Genomic DNA, 25447 nt, shown 5'->3' with positions numbered 1-25447 from the left:
CAAAATTTAACTCCCTAAAAACTTACGATTATAACCCTCGTAATTTTAACTATTATTTGAAATGTTCAAACTTTTGTCCCTCAAAAAAGTTCCAAAAAAAATCTGTTTAATTGGAAAAATAAATATTTAAACTGGCGCACAAATTTTGTTTAACAAAATCCTTTATTTTACTTATATCTAGAAGTTGTTTACTTTAGATTGTTTATTTGTTGTTTTGTTTATAATATAAATTTAGATTTGGTAAGTACAGCCTCTAACTGAAGCGGTACATAGAAGCCAACCAAAATATAATTTATCTAAAAAGAAAAAAAAAAACGACGAAACCAGTTTTATTGTAATTTCCTCAAAAATCAGAATTCAAAACTGAATAGCGGCTGACTGAATGACAGACTGCCGCTGCTGTAGCTAAACTCTCAGTTCTTTCACAAACAAAAAAAAATAAACATCAGACGGTCAGACTGACACTCACACACACATCAAACAGCTAAAATGAGCTCAAATTTCGCTAAGATACTATAAAAAACAACAACAGCTAAGGCCTCAACTACAACAACACATTGAAATTTAGTCAAACATTGGGATTTCTTTACACACGATTTTTTCCAAACCAGTTTTTCACTATAGGAACGTTTTTATTTGGTTTTTTTTTTTGTGAGGATTTTCGTTTTTATTGTGTTCATTATGATACAAATTTGATTTACAAAGACAAAACCCGGCATAATTTGTATGAAAACTACTTTAAGTTATAAAAAACTTTAGAAGTTATTATGTAAATCTCTCAAAAACAATTATTTGAAATGAAAATTTGCTAAAATTTTCATAAACTCCACCAAGAATAAAATATTTTATTTCTCAAACTTCAATTTAAACAAAATTATTTCGTTTACCCCCTTTAATAAAACATACATTGTATTATATGTGAAAGTGTTATCTTGATCACAACCTTAACCGCTAAATAACACATAAACTTTTGCACATACCTCATTTTTCAAGGCAAAAAATAGCAATCCTTTCATTCAAACAATGCAATTTTCTTATAATTGTTAATTTCCTTATAAAACACCCAAGCAACCAACCGACCGACCTCCTTTTATATTCACTCACCCAAAAAACTAATAATATGTACTTTTAAAACTATCAAAGCGACATAAAAGAACTTGAGGTGATGAATTCTTTAAATATTTTCAAATGTCATTGTAATGAATTTATTATAAAGTACTGTTCCTGTTGAAATTGAAACAGTAGCTAAACAAATTTAACAAAAGAGTTCCTTTCCTTCCGGTCTTTTTGTTTCTTATTATAATAAAAAAAATACCTTCAATTCATCTTTTATTAAGCAGCTTTTTGTTAAGTTGACAGACATATTTGTTTAGGCAAAAAGCTTTTTTTGTTGATCTTGTTAGGAATATAAAAAATAGGATCTTTCTAAAAAGCCACCAAAGTATGTCACAATTTTTAAGAGCTTGTAAGAAAACGAACTTTAGTTTAGCAGGATTACTTAAAGATTCTGTGGTTAACGCAGGAATAGTGCAAGAAAAAGGACAAATAGGTAAAATCAACATTTCAATTTAAAACTCATTGAAAAGTTGAGTTTTTTGGAAAATAAGCTGACAGAAATTAGAGTATCGTATAATTAATGATGGGAACAAATAGTAGTCTGGTAAAAAAACAAAACCAAACATGCTTGTCTCAAGAAAATGAACAATAAAAAAATTTAAAAATTGAATAATGCTTCGACAAAAATTCAAAATTTGGAAATTGAAAAGTAAAGTTATCGATAACTTTTCTATAGAAAAGTTAAGTTTTCTATAGAAAAGTAAAGTTATCGATAACTTTTCTATAGAAAAGTAAAGTTATCGATAACTTTTCTATAGAAAAGTAAAGTTATCGATAACTTTTCTATAGAAAAGTAAAGTTATCGATAACTTTTCTATAGAAAAGTAAAGTTATCGATAACTTTTCTATAGAAAAGTAAAGTTATCGATAACTTTTCTATAGAAAAGTAAAGTTATCGATAACTTTTCTATAGAAAAGTAAAGTTATCGATAACTTTTCTATAGAAAAGTAAAGTTATCGATAACTTTTCTATAGAAAAGTAAAGTTATCGATAACTTTTCTATAGAAAAGTAAAGTTATCGATAACTTTTCTATAGAAAAGTAAAGTTATCGATAACTTTTCTATAGAAAAGTAAAGTTATCGATAACTTTTCTATAGAAAAGTAAAGTTATCGATAACTTTTCTATAGAAAAGTAAAGTTATCGATAACTTTTCTATAGAAAAGTAAAGTTATCGATAACTTTTCTATAGAAAAGTAAAGTTATCGATAACTTTTCTATAGAAAAGTAAAGTTATCGATAACTTTTCTATAGAAAAGTAAAGTTATCGATAACTTTTCTATAGAAAAGTAAAGTTATCGATAACTTTTCTATAGAAAAGTAAAGTTATCGATAACTTTTCTATAGAAAAGTAAAGTTATCGATAACTTTTCTATAGAAAAGTAAAGTTATCGATAACTTTTCTATAGAAAAGTAAAGTTATCGATAACTTTTCTATAGAAAAGTAAAGTTATCGATAACTTTTCTATAGAAAAGTAAAGTTATCGATAACTTTTCTATAGAAAAGTAAAGTTATCGATAACTTTTCTATAGAAAAGTAAAGTTATCGATAACTTTTCTATAGAAAAGTAAAGTTATCGATAACTTTTCTATAGAAAAGTAAAGTTATCGATAACTTTTCTATAGAAAAGTAAAGTTATCGATAACTTTTCTATAGAAAAGTAAAGTTATCGATAACTTTTCTATAGAAAAGTAAAGTTATCGATAACTTTTCTATAGAAAAGTAAAGTTATCGATAACTTTTCTATAGAAAAGTAAAGTTATCGATAACTTTTCTATAGAAAAGTAAAGTTATCGATAACTTTTCTATAGAAAAGTAAAGTTATCGATAACTTTTCTATAGAAAAGTAAAGTTATCGATAACTTTTCTATAGAAAAGTAAAGTTATCGATAACTTTTCTATAGAAAAGTAAAGTTATCGATAACTTTTCTATAGAAAAGTAAAGTTATCGATAACTTTTCTATAGAAAAGTAAAGTTATCGATAACTTTTCTATAGAAAAGTAAAGTTATCGATAACTTTTCTATAGTTATCGATAACTTTTCTATAGAAAAGTAAAGTTATCGATAACTTTTCTATAGAAAAGTAAAGTTATCGATAACTTTTCTATAGAAAAGTTATCGATAACTTTTCTATAGAAAAGTAAAATTATCGATAAATGTTTAAAAGATTTTGAAAGTTATCGATAACTTTTCTATGGAAAACAAAAGCTATCGATATCTTTTCTATATAAAACAAAAGCTATCGGTTACTACTTAAGGAATTGAAAGTTATCGATGCATATTTTAGAGAATTGAAAGTTATCGATGACTTTTTTAGAAATTAACTTTTCTATAGAAAGTAAAACTTATCGATAACTTTTCTATAGAAATTAATAGACAATAAATTGTCTATAGAAATTTAAAGTTTTCGATAAATTTTCCATACAAATTTAAGGTTATCGATAACTTTTTTTAGAACTTTGAAGTTATTGATAGCTTTTCTTTAGAAAACAAAAAGTAAATTACCACGCTATTGATAAGAAAAATTCTGTTATCGATAACTTTTCTAGAGAAACAAATAATATCGATAACTTTTTTATATAAAAATTCTGTGGAAAATAAAATTATTGATACATTTTTTATAAAACATTCAAAATATTTTTAAAATCTTAGTATAAAATTCATGTTATTAAAAAAAAATATCTATAAAACTTAAAGATGTCTTCAATTACTGCATTGAAAACAAAGTTTTCGAAATGAAAAGAAAATAAATTTGTCATAAATATTTGTTTTAATAGAAAATGAATGCTACTCTTGTCTCTGGTTGTAAAAGTTTTTGGTAAATATTTGCTTTAAAATTAAACTTTCTTTTACCTTCAATTTTTGTTTAACTTCAATTTACAAACAAAACTCGTATGTTTAAGCTTTAAGCATCAATCACATATATTCCAAATTTCTTTAGAAAAATAAAAATAGGACTCAGCTGTCAATTATTTATTGTACATTTGAAAACGGAAACTCCAAAAACAAATACATGTTATTATCATCATAGTACGTTTCTCTAAATGTGCCAAAAGCAAAAAATGCTCTCCTGAGACTAGAATTTCGTTTATTTTCTACATTTGGTCCCTCATTAAAGGCCTGATGTCTTTCTTCATTATGAGGCTTTTCCGAATGTATTTTTGGCAACACAATTTTTTGAAGCAAATCAGTTTACTGTTAAAACATTTTTAAGGGTGGTTGATTGGTACAGGGGTAAATACAATTTAAAGGAATGTAACTAAAACATTTAACCACCCATTAAAGCTTTAAGGTTTTTTTGTGTTTGCCAGGATGTTCATAATATTGATTTTTATTTATTTAAATTATTTAGAATGTAGCACAACAACAAAATAAGGGTAAAAAAGTAACATTTTCATTTCAAATTTAAAAGAATTTTAAATTTAAGCTGTTAATCTATTTTAGAGGATTTTTGAAGTTTAAATATTGCCATGACCTGCCAAAAATTCTACATGGCAGGGGAAAAAATTCTATAACAAATACCACTTAACACTCTTGGAAAATGCAGCAAAAAAACTAACGAGAAATCTGTACAATTGTAAAAAAAAAATTCCCCATTCAAACATTAAATCAATCGTTAACAATACTTCAAGGGAGAGAATTCAACAAAAAACGCAATCGTCATCATCATCGTCATTACCATTCAAAACCATATTTGACCATTGAAGCAACAAACCAATCAATGTTACAATAAGGAAAACAAACTACTAAAATTCCCCTCATGAAATAGACAACAACAACAAAAATAGAATGCAATTTTTACGCGTTTGTTTTAAATGTTTTCCAATAGATTTAAACCAACCAACCAACCCCCCAATTTGGGCAGACGGGCCCAACCAAACAACCCTTAAGAGCGATGCAGCAAACTTGATTAAATGAAACCTTGCTTTTTCAGTTCTTTTTTTATGTGAACGTTCGTTCTCCTTTCGATGATCATCGTAATGGTCATAGACATGTTGTGGATGATATGGAGGAGTTGTGTGTGCCATTACACAATAAAAACAGCAACTAAATCTAAAAATGGAAATAGAAATACAGCTATGATTTCCTGTGTCAGGGAGTCTCACAGAAAAAAATTCAAATGAAAAAACTGCCGAATTGATAAAAAGCAATCATCAAATTGTATGTAGAAAAATTTAGATTTTTTCAACAAAAAAAAACAAAAAAGAAAAGAAAAAACTCAGGGGGGTTTTAAGTGGTATTGCCCAAAAAGGTCGTACGTGTTGGCTAAAGTCAATGAATTTTAAAGATTTGTTTCAGTTTCTTTTTTGTGTTGGAAGTAAAAGGGTTTTCAAAAAGTGATGAAACTTTAATGTTCTAATGAAAGCTTATCCAGAAAATTAATGTTTTCTTTACAAAAGCTTTTTAAAATATTAAATTTTTAAAGAAATGTAATCGATAACACTATATTTCTAAAGGAACCTTATCGATAAATTTTATTTTCTCTAGAAAAGTTATCAATAATATTAAACTTTTATAGAAAGGTTATCGATAACTCTCAATTTCCACAGAAAACTCAATTTCTACAGAAAATTTATCAATTCTCAAATATAGGCATTGATAACTTTCAATTCCTTAAATAGTAATCGATAGATTTTGTTTTCCATAGAAAAGTTGTTTTCCATAGAAAAGTGCAAAATCTTTTTAAAAGTTATCGATAACTTTATATTTCTCAAAAAAGTTATCGAAAACATTCAATTCGTAAAAACATCTATAACTTTTGTTTTCTATAGAAAAGTTATCGATATCTATAGAAAAGTTATTGATAACTTTCGTATCTATAGAAAAGTTATCGAAAACTTTTGTCTTCAATAGAAAGTTATCGATAGCTTTTGTTTTCTATAGAAAACATATCGATAACATTAAATTTCTAAAAAAAAGTTATCGATAAATTTAAATTTCTAAATTTATCGATAACTTTAAATTTTTATAGAAAAGTTATCGAAAACTTTGTATAGAAATTTAAAGTTTTCAATTCTTATAGAAATGTAATCGATAACTTTCAATATCCATGACAATTTATCGATAATTTTCAATTTCTACAAAAATGTTATCGATAACTTTAGTTTTCCATAGAAAAGTTATCGATAACTTTAGTTTTCGATAGAAAGTTATTGAAAACTTTAATTTTCCATGGAGAAGTTACTGATAACTTTAGTTTTCAACACAGAAGTTATCGATAACTTTTAATTTCTATAGAAAAGTTATCGATAACTTTTGTTTTCTATAGAAAAATTATCGATAACTTTTAATTTCTATAGAAAAGTTATCGATAACTTTTGTTTTCTATAGAAAAATTATCGATAACTTTTGTTTTCTATAGAAAAGTTATCGATAACTTTTAATTTCTATAGAAAAGTTATCGATGACTTTTAATTTCTATAGAAAAGTTATCGATAACTTTTAATTTCTATAGAAAAGTTATCGATAACTTTTAATTTCTATAGAAAAGTTATCGATAACTTTTAATTTCTATAGAAAAGTTATCGATAACTTTCAATTTCTATAGAAAAGTTATCGATAACTTTCAATTTCTATAGAAAAGTTATCGATAACTTTCAATTTCTATAGAAAAGTTATAGATAACTTTCAAATTCTATAGAAAAGTTATCGATAACTTTCAATTTCTATAGAAAAGTTATCGATAACTTTTAATTTCTATAGAAAAGTTATCGATAACTTTCAATTTCTATAGAAAAGTTATCGATAACTTTCAATTTCTATAGAAAATTTATCGATAACTTGTTTTCAATACAGAAGTTATCGATAACTTTTGTTTTCTATAGAAAAGCATCGATAACTTTTGTTTTCTATAGAAAAGTTATAAAATTTTATCAAAAATTATTTTCTATAGAAAAGTTATCGATAAATTTTGTTCTTTAAAGATGGGTTACTATCAATAACTTTTGATTTTTAAATTTGATGGAAATTTTCTATGAAAATCGTCTTCAAATTTGATGGAAATTTTCTATGAAAATCGTCTTCAAATTTGATGGAAATTTTCTATGAAAATCGTCTTCAAATTTGATGGAAATTTTCTATGAAAATCGTCACAAATTTGATGGAAATTTTCTATCTTAAAATTTGATGGAACTTTTCTATGAAAATCGTCTTAAAATTTGATGGAAATTTTCTATGAAAATCGTCTTCAAATTTGATGGAAATTTTCTATGAAAATCGTCTTCAAATTTGATGGAAATTTTCTATGAAAATCGTCTTCAAATTTGATGGAAATTTTCTACGAAAATCGTCTTCAAATTTTATGTAAATTTTCTATGAAAATCGTCTTCAAATTTGATGGAAATTTTCTATGAAAATCGTCTTCAAATTTGATGGAAATTTTCTATGAAAATCGTCTTCAAATTTGATGGAAATTTTCTATGAAAATCGTCTTCAAATTTGATGGAAATTTTCTATGAAAATCGTCTTGAAATTTGATGGAAATTTTCTATGAAAATTGTCTTCAAATTTGATGGAAATTTTCTATGAAAATTGTCTTCAAATTTGATGGAAATTTTCTATGAAAATTGTCTTCAAATTTGATGCAAATTTTCTATGAAAATTGTCTTTTAATTTAATGGTAATTTTCATTAAAAATGTATGCATGCGAAAGGTTTTAAATTTAGTTTTAATAACTTTTAAATATTTAATAATTTCTCATCTTTATTGTGAAACTATAAGTCTACATTCCAAAAGTAACTGTTAAATTTTAACTAAACATTATAATAAATCACTTTTAATTGCCCCTGCAGTAAGGAAGATTGCATGTCTCATGTGAACACCCCATGCCCTGGAAAAGAAGAAAATAAGTACAGAATGGCTTCAAGTTGAAAATCTACCATCAGGATAAAACATCCCTTTTTGGTGAGTAGTAAAACATGTTCATGTGTAGCATCGTTAACATCACTTGCAACATTAACACTTCATCTCAGTGAAATGGGAAAAAAATTTCGTCGTAATGCAGGAAAATATAAACAAAAAATGGTAAAATGTGGAAAAAATAAAAACGCTGAAACCAAATAACAAGCAAGCTCTCCTGCTCTATGGTACATGATTATCCTTTGCCTTATTCCAACTACACTTCGATGGATTTGGTTTTTTTTTTGGTTGCATTTTAACATGCAGTTAAGTTGGTTTTATTTTGATTTTGTTCCTTCCGATTTATATTGTCTTGTGGCTGTATTATTTGTCTATATGTCGGTATGTCTGCTTGTTCGGATTTCTGGCTGTCTGTCGGTCTGTCCATCCTTTCCGTCTGAGTTCAATTATCCTTGCTCCTGTGTATCACAACGCAGAGTAACTCTATCTATGTACCTTTAAACAAAACAAAAAAAATAAAGCATTTCAGTTTGTGTGCGGGTATTTATGAAATTTCATTCATTCTGGTTTATTTTCAGTTTCGGTGTATAATCAAACCCGTTGTAGTAAGTATTTCTATACTGGTGTCATCCTCATCACCATGTCAACCGAACAATACGAAATACAAACAAAAAAACCAAGAGGAAATAATACGTTGTAAATAAGTACATTGTTTCTCTCCCTAAAGTTCAAAAAATGAAATTGTTGTGATTTTTCGTGGCTGAAAAACGTATGTGTCTGATTCTATTTGCAACATACCAGCAACAACAACAAATATTGAAATCATCATCATCCTGCTCCGCTCAGCTTGCTCAACCTTCATTTCGCATTCAGTGTCTCATTTCCTCAGTTAACTAACTACTGCAGTTGCAGTTGCAAATGCAATTTATATTTGTCAGCAAATCTTTACTTTTTTTTTGCGGATTTTATTTATATTTATTCAAAGCTGCAGCAGCAACATCACTACGAGCAATAGCAATTTGTTAGAGTAGTAATGGTCATTAGCTTTTATTTTGTTCGAGTAGACAACTTCCACTTTATTTCTTATTTTGCTAAAGTAATTTAATGCCAGGCCAAGTATATGAGTGATGAGAGTGAGTGCTAAAGCAGGGGTTTAATTTCAGGAATTTGTTAAAGGGGTTGTTGGTGGTTTTATTGAATTACAAAATAAATAATGTTCTAGATACACTCTGGCTAAAAATAAGTGTATAATCAGATACACACAAAACAATGTCAGCCAATTAATAAACGAAAGTTCAACACTAATTTTCAAAATAAACAAAAGATGGTCGCATGAATAAATCAGTTTAATTTAATGAGATTCATGGACAAGAATAAGATTAAATCTCGAGTACAATTTTCTATATAGAGACAAATGGATACTAAATTTCTTTAATACAATTTTTAGCCAATTTCGAACTTACTAAAGAAATTTCGTACGAAATTTGAAACTAAACAAATTTTTACTAAAGGAATTTTTTTAATTAAAGATATTTAGTACCAAATTTAGTACGAAATTGGGTACCAAATTTTTTGTAAAGAAATTTAGTACGAAATTTGGTACCAAATTTTTTGTAAAGAAATTTAGTACGAGATTTGGTACCAAATTTTTTGTAAAGAAATTTAGTACGATATTTCGTACCAAATTTTTTGTAAAGAAATTTAGTACGAAATTTCGTGCCAAATTTTTTGTAAAGAAATTTAGAACGAAATTTGGTACCAAATTTTTTGTAAAGAAATTTAGTACGAATTTTGATACAAAATTTTTTGTAAAGAAATTTAGTACGAATTTTGTACCAAATTTTTTGTAATGAAATTTAGTTGGAATTTTGGTACCAAATTTTTTGTAAAGAAATTTAGTACGAATTTTGGTACCAAATTTATTGTAAAGAAATTTAGTACGAATTTTGGTACCAAATTTTTTCTAAAGAAATTTAGTACGAATTTTGGTACCAAATTTTTTGTAAAGAAATTTAGTACGATATTTGGTACCAAATTTTTTGTAAAGAAATTTAGTACGAAATTTGGCACCAAATTGTTTGTAAAGAAATCTAGTATTGAATTTAGTACCAAATTTTTATTAAAGAAATTTAGTACGAAATTTGGTACCAAATTTTTACTAAAGAAATTTAGTACGAGATTTGGTACCAAATTTTTGGTAAAGAAATTTAGTACGATATTTCGTACCAAATTTTTTGTAAAGAAATTTAGTACGAAATTTCGTGCCAAATTTTTTGTAAAGAAATTTAGAACGAAATTTGGTACCAAATTTTTTGTAAAGAAATTTAGAACGAAATTTGGTACCAAATTTTTTGTAAAGAAATTTAGTACGAATTTTGGTACAAAATTTTTTGTAAAGAAATTTAGTACGAATTTTGGTACCAAATTTTTTGTAATGAAATTTAGTTGGAATTTTGGTACCAAATTTTTTGTAAAGAAATTTAGTACGAATTTTGGTACCAAATTTATTGTAAAGAAATTTAGTACGAATTTTGGTACCAAATTTTTTCTAAAGAAATTTAGTACGAATTTTGGTACCAAATTTTTTGTAAAGAAATTTAGTACGATATTTGGTACCAAATTTTTTGTAAAGAAATTTAGTACGAAATTTGGCACCAAATTGTTTGTAAAGAAATTTAGTACGAATTTTGGTACCAAATTTTTTGAAAAGAAATTTAGTACGAATTTTGGTGCCAAATTTTTTGAAAAGAAATTTAGTACGAATTTTGGTACTAAATTTTTTGTAAAGAAATTTAGTACGAATTTTGGTACCAAATTTTTTGTAATGAAATTTAGTTGGAATTTTGGTACCAAATTTTTTGTAAAGAAATTTAGTACGAATTTTGGTACCAAATTTATTGTAAAGAAATTTAGTACGAATTTTGGTGCCAAAGTTTTTGTAAAGAAAAATTTGGTACCAAATTGTTTGTAAGGAAATTTAGTACGAAATTTGGTACCAAATTTTTTGTAAAGAAATTTAGTACGAAATTTGGTAACAAATTTTTTGTAAAGAAATTTAGTACGAAATTTGGTACCAAATTTTTTGTAAAAAAATTTAGTACAAAATTTTTTGTAAAGAAATTTAGTACGATATTTGGTACCAAATTCTATGTAAAGAAATTTGGTACGAATTTTGGTACCAAAGATTTTGTAAAGAAATTTAGTACGAATTTTGGTACCAAATTTTTTGTAAAGAAATTTAGTACGAAATTTGGCACGAAATTTTTTGTAAATAAATTTAGTACGAAATTTGGTACCAAATTTCAAAAAATACGAAATTTAGTACCAATTTTTTTGTAAAGAAATTTGGTACCAAATTTTTTGTAAAGAAATTTAGTACGAATTTTGGTACCAAATTTTTTGTAAAGAAATTTAGTACGAATTTTGGTACCAAATTTTTAATTTAAAGATTTAACTCCCTAAAGAACTACGATTGATGTCAAAATTTAACTCCCTAAAGACCTACGATTGATGTCAAAATTTAAATCCCTAAAGACCTACGATTGATGTCAAGATTTAACCACCTAAAGAAATTTGTTACCAAATTTTTACTAAAGAAATTTAGTACAAAATTTGCTACCAAAATTTAACTAAAGAAATTTAATACCAAATTTGGTACCAATTTTTTAATAAAGAAATTTAGTACCAATTTTTTTTTAAGAAATTTAGTACGAAATTTGATACCCAAAACTTTTACCAAAGAATTTTAATAATTTTAAAATCGGTACCAAACTTTTATTAAATTTGTCTTTAAATGCCTACCAATTTTATTTTTGTAGCGTTTTTTTGAACAATTTAATTTGTTTAAAATTGTAAATTTAGTTTTTTTATTACTTTTATCAATTAAAGTTAATGATTTTTATCATTTTAAATGTGAGTTGTATGCTCCCCATTTTATAACATAGAAAACCAATCAATCAATTAACAAGCTAAAGTACAAAACTTAAATACAGAAACACAGATACTCTGCTGTGGCACGCAACAGACAGACAGACATCACAGAATTCATTCATTCACACATTTTTAACGAATTGACAGGGGGCTTCAAATGTTGGAATAGAAATAGAAACAACAAACCGGCAAACAGACAGACGGAATGGCAGGACAGACAGACAGTCAAACATACAACTACTACTCAAAGCAACATGTGCAATTTTCTAAAAATAAATAAAAAAAAACTACAACAAAATTAAAAATAAATTGAAAAATGTTTAGCTGTCTAATTCTGCTCGGTTTGTCGATAGTTTTGTTTTTATTATTTTTAACTTCTTCTAACAATTGTACAATATCTTTTCTAATGTTTAGATGAATGTTTTCTTTTTAATGTTTTCTTCGATTTATTGTTTTTTTTGTAGCTTTTAAACATTTTTAAAGAGGCGTTTATGACTGTGTTTACAATTGTTGTGATCGGGGGGGAAACAGGGAGGGGAAACATTGAGGTTTGAGAGTGTTGTTTTCATTATTGTTTCAGCTAAACACAATTGATGATGTGATATAGATTTGAATGAACGAATATCTGTGTTGTGGATGTTGGGTGTATGATGGTTTTTTTATTTTTGGGTAAAATTGTTTACTAAACGTTTAATGGTCTTTTTGTTAGAATTATTCCGTAGTAGTAGTCTATAATAAATTGTTTTGAACGAGTTACGAGTCGAAAAAACAAATTGTTCAATATTGATCAATGTCATGTTTATCGGTTTTTTTTCACTCTCAAATTCTAAAACCATTTTTAGTTTGAAACAATTTATCATGTATTCAAAAAACTTAATATGACAGATTATTGTTTTATACATGTATGATATTGTATGTTCAGTTCATTCTTCATATTTTGCACTGATAAATATGGCTATAGAACAAACGAACGAACGATTACTTGCACGTACCGGGTTACATATAGAAGAGTTTTTTCGCCTCTGGTTTTTATAGACAAAGAGAAAAATTCTAAAATAAATAAAATAAACAGTTTGACATTGATAATGAATGACAGTCAATGAATAGATAGACTGAGCCACAGCTACCATCGCTGGATGTTCATAATGTTGTACCATACGATACCAGATAGTTTTAATCGAAAAAAAAGAAACACTGTAGCCAAAAGGAAAATCATTCAAAACTGATCTCTATACACAGAGCATTTTTTTGGTCCAAATTTTAAACAAATTTTCGTACCAAAATTTTATTAAAGAAATTTTGTACAAAATTTTGGTACCAAAATTTTACTAAAGAAATTTAGTACCAAATTTTTACTAAAGAAATTTGGTACCAAATTTTTACTAAAGAAATTTAGTACGAAATTTGGTACCAAATTTTTACTAAAGAAATTTAGTACGAAATTTGGTACCAAATTTTTACTAAAGAAATTTAGTACGAAATTTGGTACCAAATTTTTACTAAAAAAATTTAGTACGAAATTTGGTACCAAAATTTTACTAAAGAAATTTAGTAAGAAATTTGCTACCAAATTTTTACTAAAGAAATTTAGTAGGAAATTTGGTACCAAAATTTGGCTAAAGAAATTTGGTACTAAAATTTGACTAAAGAAATTTAGTGCCATATTTGGTACCAAAATTTTTTTACTAAAGAAATTTGGTACCAAAATTTGACTAAAGAAATTTTGTGCCAAATTTTACTAAAGAAATTTGGTACCAAAATTTGAATAAAGAAATTGGATAGGAACAATTTTCTAAAGAAATTTGGTACCAAAGAAATTGGGTGCCAAAATTGGTACCAACATTTTTCTAAAGAAATTTAGTACGAAATTTGGTACCAAAATTTTACTAAAGAAATTTAGAACGAAATTTGTTACCAAAATGTTACTAAAGAAATTTAGTAAGAAATTTGCTACCAAATTTTTACTAAAGAAATTTAGTACCAAATTTTTACTAAAGAAATTTAGTAGGAAATTTGGTACCAAAATTTGGCTAAAGAAATTTGGTACTAAAATTTGACTAAAGAAATTTAGTGCCAAATTTGGTACCAAAATTTTTTTACTAAAGAAATTTGGTACCAAAATTTGACTAAAGAAATTTTGTGCCAAATTTTACTAAAGAAATTTGGTACCAAAATTTGAATAAAGAAATTGGATAGGAACAATTTTCTAAAGAAATTTGGTACCAAAGAAATTGGGTGCCAAAATTGGTACCAACATTTTTCTAAAGAAATTTAGTACGAAATTTGGTACCAAAATTTTACTAAAGAAATTTAGAACGAAATTTGGTACCAAAATTTTACTAAAGAAATTTAGTACCAAATTTTTAATAAAGAAATTTAGTACGAAATTTTGGACAAAATTTGTCCAAATGAAATTTGGTACCAAATTTTTGTGTGTTTCTAAGTTCTTGCTTAGTAAAACTTTGGTACCAAATTTATCCCTTAATTTCTTTAAAGACAGTTTTGTACCCAATTTTATGTAAATTTCTTTACTCCATGGTGTCCTAATGTGTGTATGAGGGAGGAGTTGTTTTCATATCAATCTAGTAAAACAAACACGACAGTATTTAAGGTGTAGTTAATGGAAGTTAAACTTCCGTTGGTTAAATATAACATCTAAGGCTGCCTGATTCTTTAACAACCTTAACATGTCATGTGTAATTTTAGTTTTTTTTTACGATACTTTTTGGGATATTCCTTTTAAACCAAATAAAAAAAATTAAAGAAAACAAATTTCGACCTGTGCTTTGCATTTCAAAGTAGACAATCATCATTAAATGAATGAACAACAAGATAGAAAGAATCGAGTAGAAAAAACCCATCAAGAAATTATATGAGTGCCATGCACCTCACTCAACGTACGTTTGCAGCACCATGCCCCAACGTTGTCATATGGTTTATGTGCAACACCTGACTGATTGTCTAAACGTTTGCTGTTGCTGCTGTTTTGTTGTATTGTTTTAAGAGCCACCAGTAAAGTGTTTTATTGTCACTTTTTTCCCATTTTTGCTTTGTCTCGTTGGTTTTTTTTAGTTTAGTTTTGCTCTTTTTTATGTTGTTTCTTTTACGTTTCTTTCCATGACTATTGGTTGTATGTTGTTTGTTTGTGCGTATTAGTTTCAATACCTCCGAGGCCTATAGCAATTTCATGCATTATTGATGTCAATGACTCCAAGTGTGTGTCGTCTATGTGCTCAAGTGGTTTTTTTGTCTGTTATAGTTTCCATGGGGGATGGCTGACAGGGGCAGTTTTTGTGGGTTGTTGTTTTTAAATTGCTTTTCAGCTAAAGACAAATAAATTGGCAAAGAAAGAGAAATAAACCTCTTTGGTTAATAGTTTTTATGAAATATTTAGTCATATTTTTTTGTTAGTTTCATGGATTGACACAGGAAATATAGAGAGAAATGTTTTATTGATTGTGGCCAAAATTTATTTAACGTATTGAAACATTTTGTTGAAACTCACATCATAATCTTTGTTCAGTTCAGTTCTTTTTTATGGAATTTGTGACGCTTGCAAAACTATAATCTTTGTATTATTAAATGGCGCTGTCTGCAATTTTTTTCTTCTCATATGTTTTACTATGTAAGTAATTTCATTTATCAGCAAGTGCCAGTATTAGGGAGCAAAAAATAAAACTATTAATGTTCAACAAGAATGTATTTTAAAATACCAACAAGAAAAATAATAAATAATAAACTGGAATTCAAAAGAATTAAATATGAAAGTAATAATAGTACTGGGCAATGTTTTTTGAAACACCCTACACATTGAATTGATTTAAAAAAATTTTGTAACAAATTTGCTAACAAAATTTAATAATGATTTCATTTAAACAAAAATATGCTACCAAAATTTAATAGGAATTTTTGTGCAACAGTTTTACTAATGATATTTAGTTCGAATTTTCTTTCGTACACATTTGGTACTAAATTTCTTTAGTAAAAATTTGGTACTAAATTTATTTTACAAAAATTTAGTACCAAATTTCGTACTAAATTTCTTTTGTAAAAATTTGGTACCAAATTTCGTACTAAATTTCTTTAGTAAAAATTTGGAACAAAATTTCGTACTAAATTTCTTTAGTAAAAAGTTGGTACCAAATTTCGTACTAAATTTCTCTAGTAAATATTTGGTACCAAATTTCGTACTAAATTTCTTTAGTAAAATTTTGGTACCAAATGTCGTACTAAATTTCTTTAGTAAAATTTTGGTACCAAAATTATTTATGAAAAATTTAGTTCTACATTAACTATATTTCTAAAAATTTGGTACCAAATTTCGTACTAAATTTCTTTAGTAAATATTTGGTACCAAATTTCGTACTAAATTTCTTTAGTAAAAATTTGGTACCAAATTTCGTACTAAATTTCTTTAGTAAAAATTTGGTACCAAATTTTTTTAGTAAAAATTTGGTATCAAATTTCGTACTAAATTTATTTACTAAAAATTTGGTACCAAATTTCGTACTATATTTATTTAGTAAAAATTTGGTACCAAATTTCGTACTAAATTAGTAAAAATTTGGTACCAAATCTCGTACTAAATTTCTTTAGTAAAAATTTGGTACCAAATTTCGTACTAAATTTCTTTTGTAAAAATTTGGTACCAAATTTCGTACTAAATTTCTTTAGTAAAAATTTGGAACAAAATTTCGTACTAAATTTCTTTAGTAAAAAGTTGGTACCAAATTTCGTACCAAATTTCTCTAGTAAATATTTGGTACCAAATTTCGTACTAAATTTCTTTAGTAAAATTTTGGTACCAAATTTCGTACTAAATTTCTTTAGTAAAATTTTGGTACCAAAATTATTTATGAAAAATTTAGTTCTACATTAACTATATTTCTAAAAATTTGGTACCAAATTTCGTACTAAATTTCTTTAGTAAATATTTGGTACCAAATTTCGTACTAAATTTCTTTAGTAAAAATTTGGTACCAAATTTCGTACTAAATTTCTTTAGTAAAAATTTGGTACCAAATTTCGTACTAAATTTTTTTAGTAAAAATTTGGTATCAAATTTCGTACTAAATTTATTTACTAAAAATTTGGTACCAAATTTCGTACTAAATTAGTAAAAATTTGGTACCAAATTTCGTACTAAATTTCTTTAGTAAAAATTTGGTACCAAATTTCGTACTAAATTTCTTTAGTAAAAATTTGGTACCAAATTTCGTACTAAATTTCTTTAGTAAAAATTTGGTACCAAATCTCGTACTAAATTTCTTTAGTAAAAATTTGGTACCAAATTTCGTACTAAATTTCTCTAGTAAAAATTTGGTACCAAAATTCGTACTAATTTTCTATAGTAAAAATTTGGTACCAAATTTCGTACTAAATTTCTCTAGTAAAAATTTGGTACCAAAATTCGTACTAAATTTCTCTAGTAAAAATTTGGTACCAAAATTCGTACTAATTTTCTCTAGTAAAAATTTGGTACCAAAATTCGTACTAATTTTCTCTAGTAAAAATTTGGTACCAAATTTCGAACTAAATTTCTTTAGAAAAAATTTGGTACCAAATTTCATACTAAATTTATTTAGAAAAAATTTGGTACCAAATTTCATACTAAATTTATTTAGTAAAAATTTGGTACCAAATTTCGTACTAAATTTATTTAGTAAAAATTTGGTACCAAATTTCGTACTAAATTTATTTAGTAAAAATTTGGTACCAAATTTCGTACTAAATTCCTTTAGTAAAAATTTGTTACTAAATTTCTTTTGTAAAAATTTGGTACTAAATTTCTATAGAAAAAATTTGGTACCAACTTTCGTACTAAATTTCTTTAGTAAATATTTGGTACCCAATTTCGTACTAAATTTTTGTTAGTAAAAAATTGATACCAAATTTCGTACTAAATTTATTTAGAAAAAATTTGACCAATTTTTTAGTAAAATTATTTTAAGGAAAATGTTCCAATTTTGAAATTTTCTATAGAAAGTTTTGAGCCAATCTTCGTGACTCTCAATTTTCTATAGAAAATTTTGTGATATTTTGTTTTGGCTCTCAATTTTCTATAGAAAATTTGTGACAATTTTGTTCAGTCTCAATTTTCTATAGAAAATTTTATTCCAATTTTGTTTGGCTCTTTAATTTACATATATATCATGTTTTATAATGCCATTGAATTGTAGGGTGTGTTTGCTTTGAAAATATTTTTGCGATAATGCAAAACAGCAGAAAATATATGAATTTTTCCGGTCTTGAATGAGAAAAAGCAAAAGAGAAAAAAAAACTAAAAAATGCAAGGTCATTAAAAGGAAGACTATAAAAATAAATCAAGATTTGTAATGAAAGAAAAAAAAACTATGTGTTTTTTAAATGAAATTTAAAAGACTTTCACTGGATGGCAAAGAGTAAAAGTAATAAATATTGAAATATTATTAAAACATCATTTAATGTTTGTTTTTTTTATATTTTGAGCTTACAGTAGCATAATTGAAATTTGATAAGCAAATACAAAATGGAAATGCAATAAAGAAAACCTCAAATCACAATGAAGAAATATGAAAAAATATCATAGAAAAATATGGAAAAAAGAAATTTTCTAAAACTCACCTTCAATACAGACAACATGATCTCTTATTTGTTGAGCGATTTGAGCATCCGTTATGGGTAGTAAATCGATTAAATCATAGATGGCATAAATCGATGGATGAACACTTTCGAAACGTTGTATTTCTTGACGTATGGCCAACGAATTGCTGATTAGAGGTTGCGGTTGTTGCTGAGGTGTTGCTAGTTTTGTTTGAGCTGCTGCTGATGATGACAATGCAGCTGATGTTGTTGTCGTTGCGTTGGCAGCCACAGCGGTTAGTGATTGTGGTGTTGGTGGTAGCGGTGGCAATGGTGCAGCAGGTGTTGTAAAATGATGCTGTTGCTGCTGCTGATGATGTTGCTGCATCATAGCATGATTTGTTGGCTGTTGCAGATGATGCCCATGATGATGTTGATGCAGTTGATGCGAAGGTGTCAATTGTATTGTTGAGGGTATTGCCACTGTGGCGGCTGCTATTGCTGTTGATGAGAAATGATGATTGTTGTGATGCAACTGCTGCTGTTGTTGTTGCTGCTGCAGCTGCTGGTGTTGATGATGATTTCTCAACACCGGTGGTGGTGTTTGATTTTGATAATTATTCATGTTTGTTAATGATTGTTTTTTTGCAGAAACACTTTTTGTTGGATTTTTAAGACTTTTTTATTTCTCTTTTTTTTAATTATATTTTATTTTCTTATAATTTTTCGTTTTTATTTTTAATGGCCTTTTGATTTTTATTTCTGTAAAGCTTTCAAATCTTTTTCATTGTAATTTTTTTATTATTTTAACTTTTTTATTTTCTTTTTTAACGATTTTCTTGCTTTTTTCTAATTATTTTTGGACAATTACTCATTTAATATTAAATTTTTGTGTTTTTTAGACATAAACCACTTTTTTTCTTAAACACTTGCTTTAAAAATTCTATAAACACCCACGAATTTCACATAAAAAGACCTGAAAACAGAAGCAATAAAATAAAAAGTTAATTAAACTACGTTTAGAATAAATATAAATAAGAAAATTATTAAAATTCAAACTACTTTGGAAAAACAAATCTAAACAAACTGACTACCACATGAGTGGGATAAAAATATTTGAGTTCAAACTAAATTGCAACAAAATATTCTGAACTGTCACAATACTGAGCCAAAATATTCTCTATAAACTTGACTCTCACAAGATTAAGCTAAAATGTTCTATATAAATTTGACTCCCTCAAGATTTGGATAACTTTTCCTATAGAAATTTGAGTACCAACATGATTTGGAAACAATTTTCTATTGAAACTTGAGGCTCAACTTGGTTTCCACATGATTGGGATAACATTTTTTATAGAATCTTTACAAGATTGACACAATTTTGTCTATAGCAACATGAATTCTAATAAGATTGGGAAAATATTTTCTATAGAATTTTCAATATCGACTACATTTTATTTTTAATATTGATGTTGTTCGGAATGGGACATAATTTTTGCACAAAATTGTCCCTAGAAACTTGAGTCCTATCTAAATTTAATCCAGAAGTGAAGAATCGTGACTCTTAACAGTATTAAGACATCTTCTATATAACATTGACTCTCGCAATATTTAGCTAAAATTTTCTATATAAATTTTACCCCCTCAAGATTGGCACAACTTTTCCTATAGAAATTTGAATCTCCACAACATTAGAATCACATTTTCTTTAGAATCTTGACTTCCACATGATTGGTTTAACATATTCTGTTGAATCTTTACAAGAATGGAACAATTTTTCTTATGGAAACTTAAATTCTATCAAAATTGGGATAAGATTTTCTATAGAATTTTGACTCTTCCTAGATTGAGACACAATTTTCAAAAGAAACCTGATTCCAAACAACAATGGAAAAAAAATTGTTATAGAAAATTCAGTGACAAACAAAATTGTCACAAAATTTTCTCAAGAAACTTGAGTTCCAATAAGATTTTTCCTATAGAAATTTGAATCTCCACAACATTTGGATCACATTTTCTTTAGAATCTTGACTTCCACATGATTGGGATAACATATTCTATTGAATCTTTACAAGAATGGCACAATTTTTCTTATGGAAACTTGAATTCTATCAAAATTGGGATAAGATTTGACTCTTCCTAGATTGAGACACAATTTTCAAAAGAAACCTGATTCCAAACAACAAGGGAAAAAAATTTTTATAGAAAATTCAGTGACAAACAAAATTGTCTCAAAATTTTCTCTAGAAACTTGAGTTCCAATAAGATTTGCACAAAAATTAATTTAGAAACGTGAGTCACAATAACTATCGTACTAAATTTTCTATAGCGACTTGAGTTCCAGGACAAAATTGTCTATTGAGTCGAATATTGGGATAACATTTTTTATATAAAGTAGAGTTTATAAAATTTTGTTTAAATTGGAACAAAATGTTGTATAAAAGTTTGACTCCCCAAATACTATGCCAAAAACGTTTATATTTATAAGCATAACACAATATTAGAACAGCATTTTCTATTTAATATTGAATCTAAACTATATTTGGAAACAATTTTGTCTAGAAAAGATTTTCTATGGAAACTTTAGTTCCAAAAAATTTGAAAACTAAATTTTCTACAGAAACTTGAGACAGAATTGAGCAAAATTTTCTATATAATGTTGGGTTTCGATAATGTTGGGAAAAAAATTTAAAATTAACTTAAATCTCAATAATATTATTATAAAGAAATAACACTAACAACAATATTGGTACATTTTCTATATAAATCTATATTATGGTCTCCAAGTGTGAGTGCACAGCCCTTCCAAACTAAACTAAACTTAGTTTCATCAAAATTCCTAAAATACTTTTTATAGAATCTTGAGTCCCAACATCATTCTACCAAAAATTTTAATATATACCCGTGATTCCAAATAATATTGTGACAACATATTCTATAGAAACTTGAATAAAAACAACATCATAGAGAATATAAATAGAGCGGAAACTCTCATGTCAAAGACCTAACTCAATTGTCAGAAACCTAAGTGGTGAGAATGTAATTTTTAGCTTTTATTTTGAAACATTTGTACAATATAAATTAATTCAAAGTATTGGACTTTTCGCATCTTTCTGATCATATTTTGAGGACAAGAAGGAATCAAGCCTATATCGGATACTCTTTTCCAATGTCAAGCGTATCCCAGAGAGAGCATTCAATATCGATAGCAACAAATAGTAAATGAAGTATAACTTCCCAACCACTTCATACTAAATACTTTTTATCGGTATTGCGGTCTAGCGTTGTCATGAAGGAATATTCAGCCCAATTATGAAAAAAAATTCCCCGGGAGTTTTTTCCATTTATAGTTTTTTAACAGAATTTGAATATAGGGTTTTAATCCAGGGAATTCCCGGTACAAATTTCCCGGGAATTTTGCCAATTTTTCACTACCCGATTCCCGGGATTTTTAGTCGGGAATTCCGGGAATTAAAAACAGACGAAAATACATAGAAAACAAGTTAGAACTCTTTTTTTTAACAAAAAACTGTGAAAAGTTTTTTGCATATATCTTGGCAATAATAGACCGCTTATTATTATTATTATTTATCTGGGGTTTTTGGAATGAAAATTTGAGAATTCATTATTTATAGAATTTATTTCTTATTGAATCATTCTAATTTCTTTAAATTTCTTCTTCAAATCCATAACAAAATAGCTTCAAAAAATTATTAAATGATTAAATTTTTCTTCAATTAAAATCTAGTATAAAAAGGTTTAAGACAATTTCTTAAATTAATTTTGTAAATGATTTGATTTAACAAAAATTTAATCATTCAAAGTTTGAATAAATTCTGTTATTAAATAACTTTAAAATTAATTCAGTTTAAATAAAGGCTTTCAAATGTTAAAATTAGTCATCTCTACAATAAATTAATTGAAAAAACTTAAGTGGCCCTTCTATTTCTACTCAAAATGTTTGTATATCGAACCAATTGTGGAGCCGTTTAATATTTATTGCATTTAACAAATTTATTTTTGTATGTTTCACATTTATTTTAAATTTTTTCGTTTATTTTTTATTAAATTATGTTTAATTTATAAGATTTATTAACTATATGTCATTTCAAGTAAATTAAAAAAAGAAATTACCATTTCCGCTTGATTAATTCTATTTTTTATGACTTTCGGGCCCACTGTGACCATGACACTTTTCAATAAAATGACTTTTCTAATGGAATTTAATTGAATGTCAATAAAGAAGAATGAAATTTGCATTAAAAACTAATAAATAAAAAAACAAAAACTATTAATAACAATAATAACACAAACAAGCTGACCATTAGACTAGTAGCAACAATTATAAACAACAAAAAAGACTAAATTAATTTAATAACAAAAAAATCAAAAGTTATAATTACATTTTGTTTCCCATCTAATTGAATTGAATGAATTATTAATGTTGCTGCTAAATAATTGTTGTTGTAATGCAATTTCCATAAAAGACACAGAGAGTGACGTAGAAATCTGGTCAGTTACATGAGAAGAAGAGGAAAAACAGCAACAACACGCCAACAACAACCAACAAAAAAAATAACACTTTCGTAAAAACAACAAAACACACAGACACGAAGTAAAATTACACAAACAATATTAAAAAAAAGGCAGCAAAATTATGTATATTTTTTTGTTGTTTTGTAAAGATTTTTTGTTGTTGTTTTGTAAATTTCATCAAAATATGTTTGTTTTTGTTGTTTACACACAAATCGACTGACTGACTGACATACACGCACACACGGCAAACGAAACGACCGAAAAACTCACACAACTATACAACAAAAACTTCTTTTTTTTAATATTTTTTTTTGCTGCAGCACTTTCTGGCAAACAAAAATTTACATTTATTTTTTTGTTTTCTGCTATTTTCTTTTAATATTAGTAATAATTTTTTGACAACTTTAACTTGTTGTTGGTTGTTAATTAAATTAATTTTGCCACAATTGTGATGCTGTTAAAACATTTAAAAAACCTGGACAATTTATTTGTTGCAAAACCTTATTAGAATTTTACACAATTTATAAATTAAACGCACTTAAACACATTCACACACACTAAAAGAAATTCTACGCGCATTTTTCTTAAAAACTTCTTCACTGAAACAACGCCCGCAAATTCGAACCGACAACATTCCACGACTAATTGTCAAAATGTACTAAATGGAATTTTCATCAAATTGGGATTTTTTGTCTTATTCAATTCTTTCATTATCATGTAGTTTATTGTTTTCTTTATTATGTTTTACAAATTCGTTGTGGTTTTTTAGTTGGCGATTTTGTTTTGTGCTGACGTTTTGCAATAAGAAAATGTATCAAGTAGATAAGGCAGTGCCACAGGGTTGTATTGTTATATTAATGATGATAGTAAAAACAGAGTTGTATGAACTAGAGTGTAAAAGTAAATAAAGGAAAAGTGAAAATTTGCGGAGGAAATTTAATTATTTTCGTGAAAATACTAAGGAATATAATTTAAATTCTTAAATATTGTGAGACCTTTGATGTAAAGTAAGTGATATAATTATTAATAGAGTTCAATATTGTTAATGTTTGTTTTGAGATATTTTTATGTTCATCGTTGGACAGAGTTTTTGCCGGCTGACAGTTTTCCCTCGATAAACAGATTTAAAAATAAAATTTTTATGGCAGGAAAATTTGCGTTAATAATAATATTATAAAAGATATTATCAAGGTTGCAGTTATTTCGGTAACGGGATCTTAACGGAATTCGCTATTATTTCGGTAACGATATCCATATATTATATGTTTATTTATTTATTTGTCTGTGACAAATCCTCAAAAATTTACATGAGCAAATGGTGGAAGTTCAATAGTGGGCGTGGCAATTACCATACAAACTAAATATTAAAATGTATATCTATCTGTATAATTGAAACTTTATATGAATTAATTCGATACCATTGAGCGCTTCTTGGATTAAAATGAGCGGAATTGAAAAATGGGCGTGGTACCGCCAATACCAAGTAAATACTTATTTTCGAATATCTGCCGAACTAGAATTGTAAGATTCATCAAACTTTGTACGAATCAATTTCTTATCAGTGCATAAAGTTTAACCAAAAATGGGACAGATCAGAACAGGGGACGCTTCCATACAAAGTAAATAGTTATCAGCGAATATTTAGCGAACTTAGTTGTGGAAGTCTTAAAATTTTGCCAGAAAATGGGCGGTTTTTATTAGTGGGCGTGACACCTATCATATAAAAAAATAGGTTTTTTCCAATATCTTAAGAACTATAACTGTGAAAATATTCAAACTTAATATGAATCAATTTCAAGGTAAACAGTTATTTCTAAATATCTTGAGAACTCTAATTACGAGGATTATTCAAACTTTCTCCGAATAACTCTCTGATTTTAAATATATTTTTTTAGCGGGTTTTAGCATGTATTAAAATAAAATATAAATTTTCTATATTTTTAGTTTTCAGTAAAATTTTCTCTTATAACTCAGATAAGCTAAAAAAGCTTTATCTCCAATTGGAAATTGTGTAAAATTTCTATTTACCGAATTCTTTGTAAAGATACTAGCGAACGGTAGAGGTCGCTTATATATTTGTAATTAATGCCCACAGTATTATCCTTCAAAAACTGTTGTATCGACTAAAAGCAATCATTCTAATAACAGTTAAATTTGAAAAGAATTTTAAACCAAAAGTGGTAAAAATAATTTGAATAATAAACGTAAATTTAAGTTATTTATAAGAATTAATCTAAAGATGCAATTAAATAGGTTAATAAACAAAACATCTCAAACATATAGTTTTCCTCTTTCTTCAAATATGTATTTAAATTCCACACAATCATCAATAGATTAGACAAAAGTGCACTCACTAATCGATCGGCTTTTTCAAGCAACTCAACTGATAACGAAAGAGCTCATCTTAGCAGAAAAACAAACAATAAAACGAACAGAAGATAACA

At 26.6% G+C, this 25447-nt stretch overlaps 1 protein-coding gene across 1 annotated transcript in view; it reads right to left on the bottom strand.

Moving 5' to 3' along the window:
• The window catches only part of CenG1A (Centaurin-gamma-1A), a 357592-nt gene extending 334220 nt beyond the window's left edge, over positions 1-23372 (bottom strand). The window contains exons 1-2 of the mRNA XM_065501544.1: positions 22871-23372; positions 18510-19443 (exon numbers count right to left, since the gene is read on the bottom strand). Of these exons, the coding sequence (XP_065357616.1) occupies positions 18510-19092 (583 nt within the window). The 5' untranslated portion in view covers positions 19093-19443; positions 22871-23372. The remainder of the gene's footprint in view (positions 1-18509; positions 19444-22870) is intronic.
• Between the last annotated feature and the right edge of the window lie 2075 nt (positions 23373-25447).

The sequence above is a fragment of the Calliphora vicina genome, chromosome 2, assembly GCF_958450345.1.
Source record: "Calliphora vicina chromosome 2, idCalVici1.1, whole genome shotgun sequence".
In the NCBI taxonomy this organism is placed as follows: Eukaryota; Metazoa; Arthropoda; class Insecta; order Diptera; family Calliphoridae; genus Calliphora; species Calliphora vicina.
This window is presented reverse-complemented; position numbering and strand designations above follow the sequence as displayed.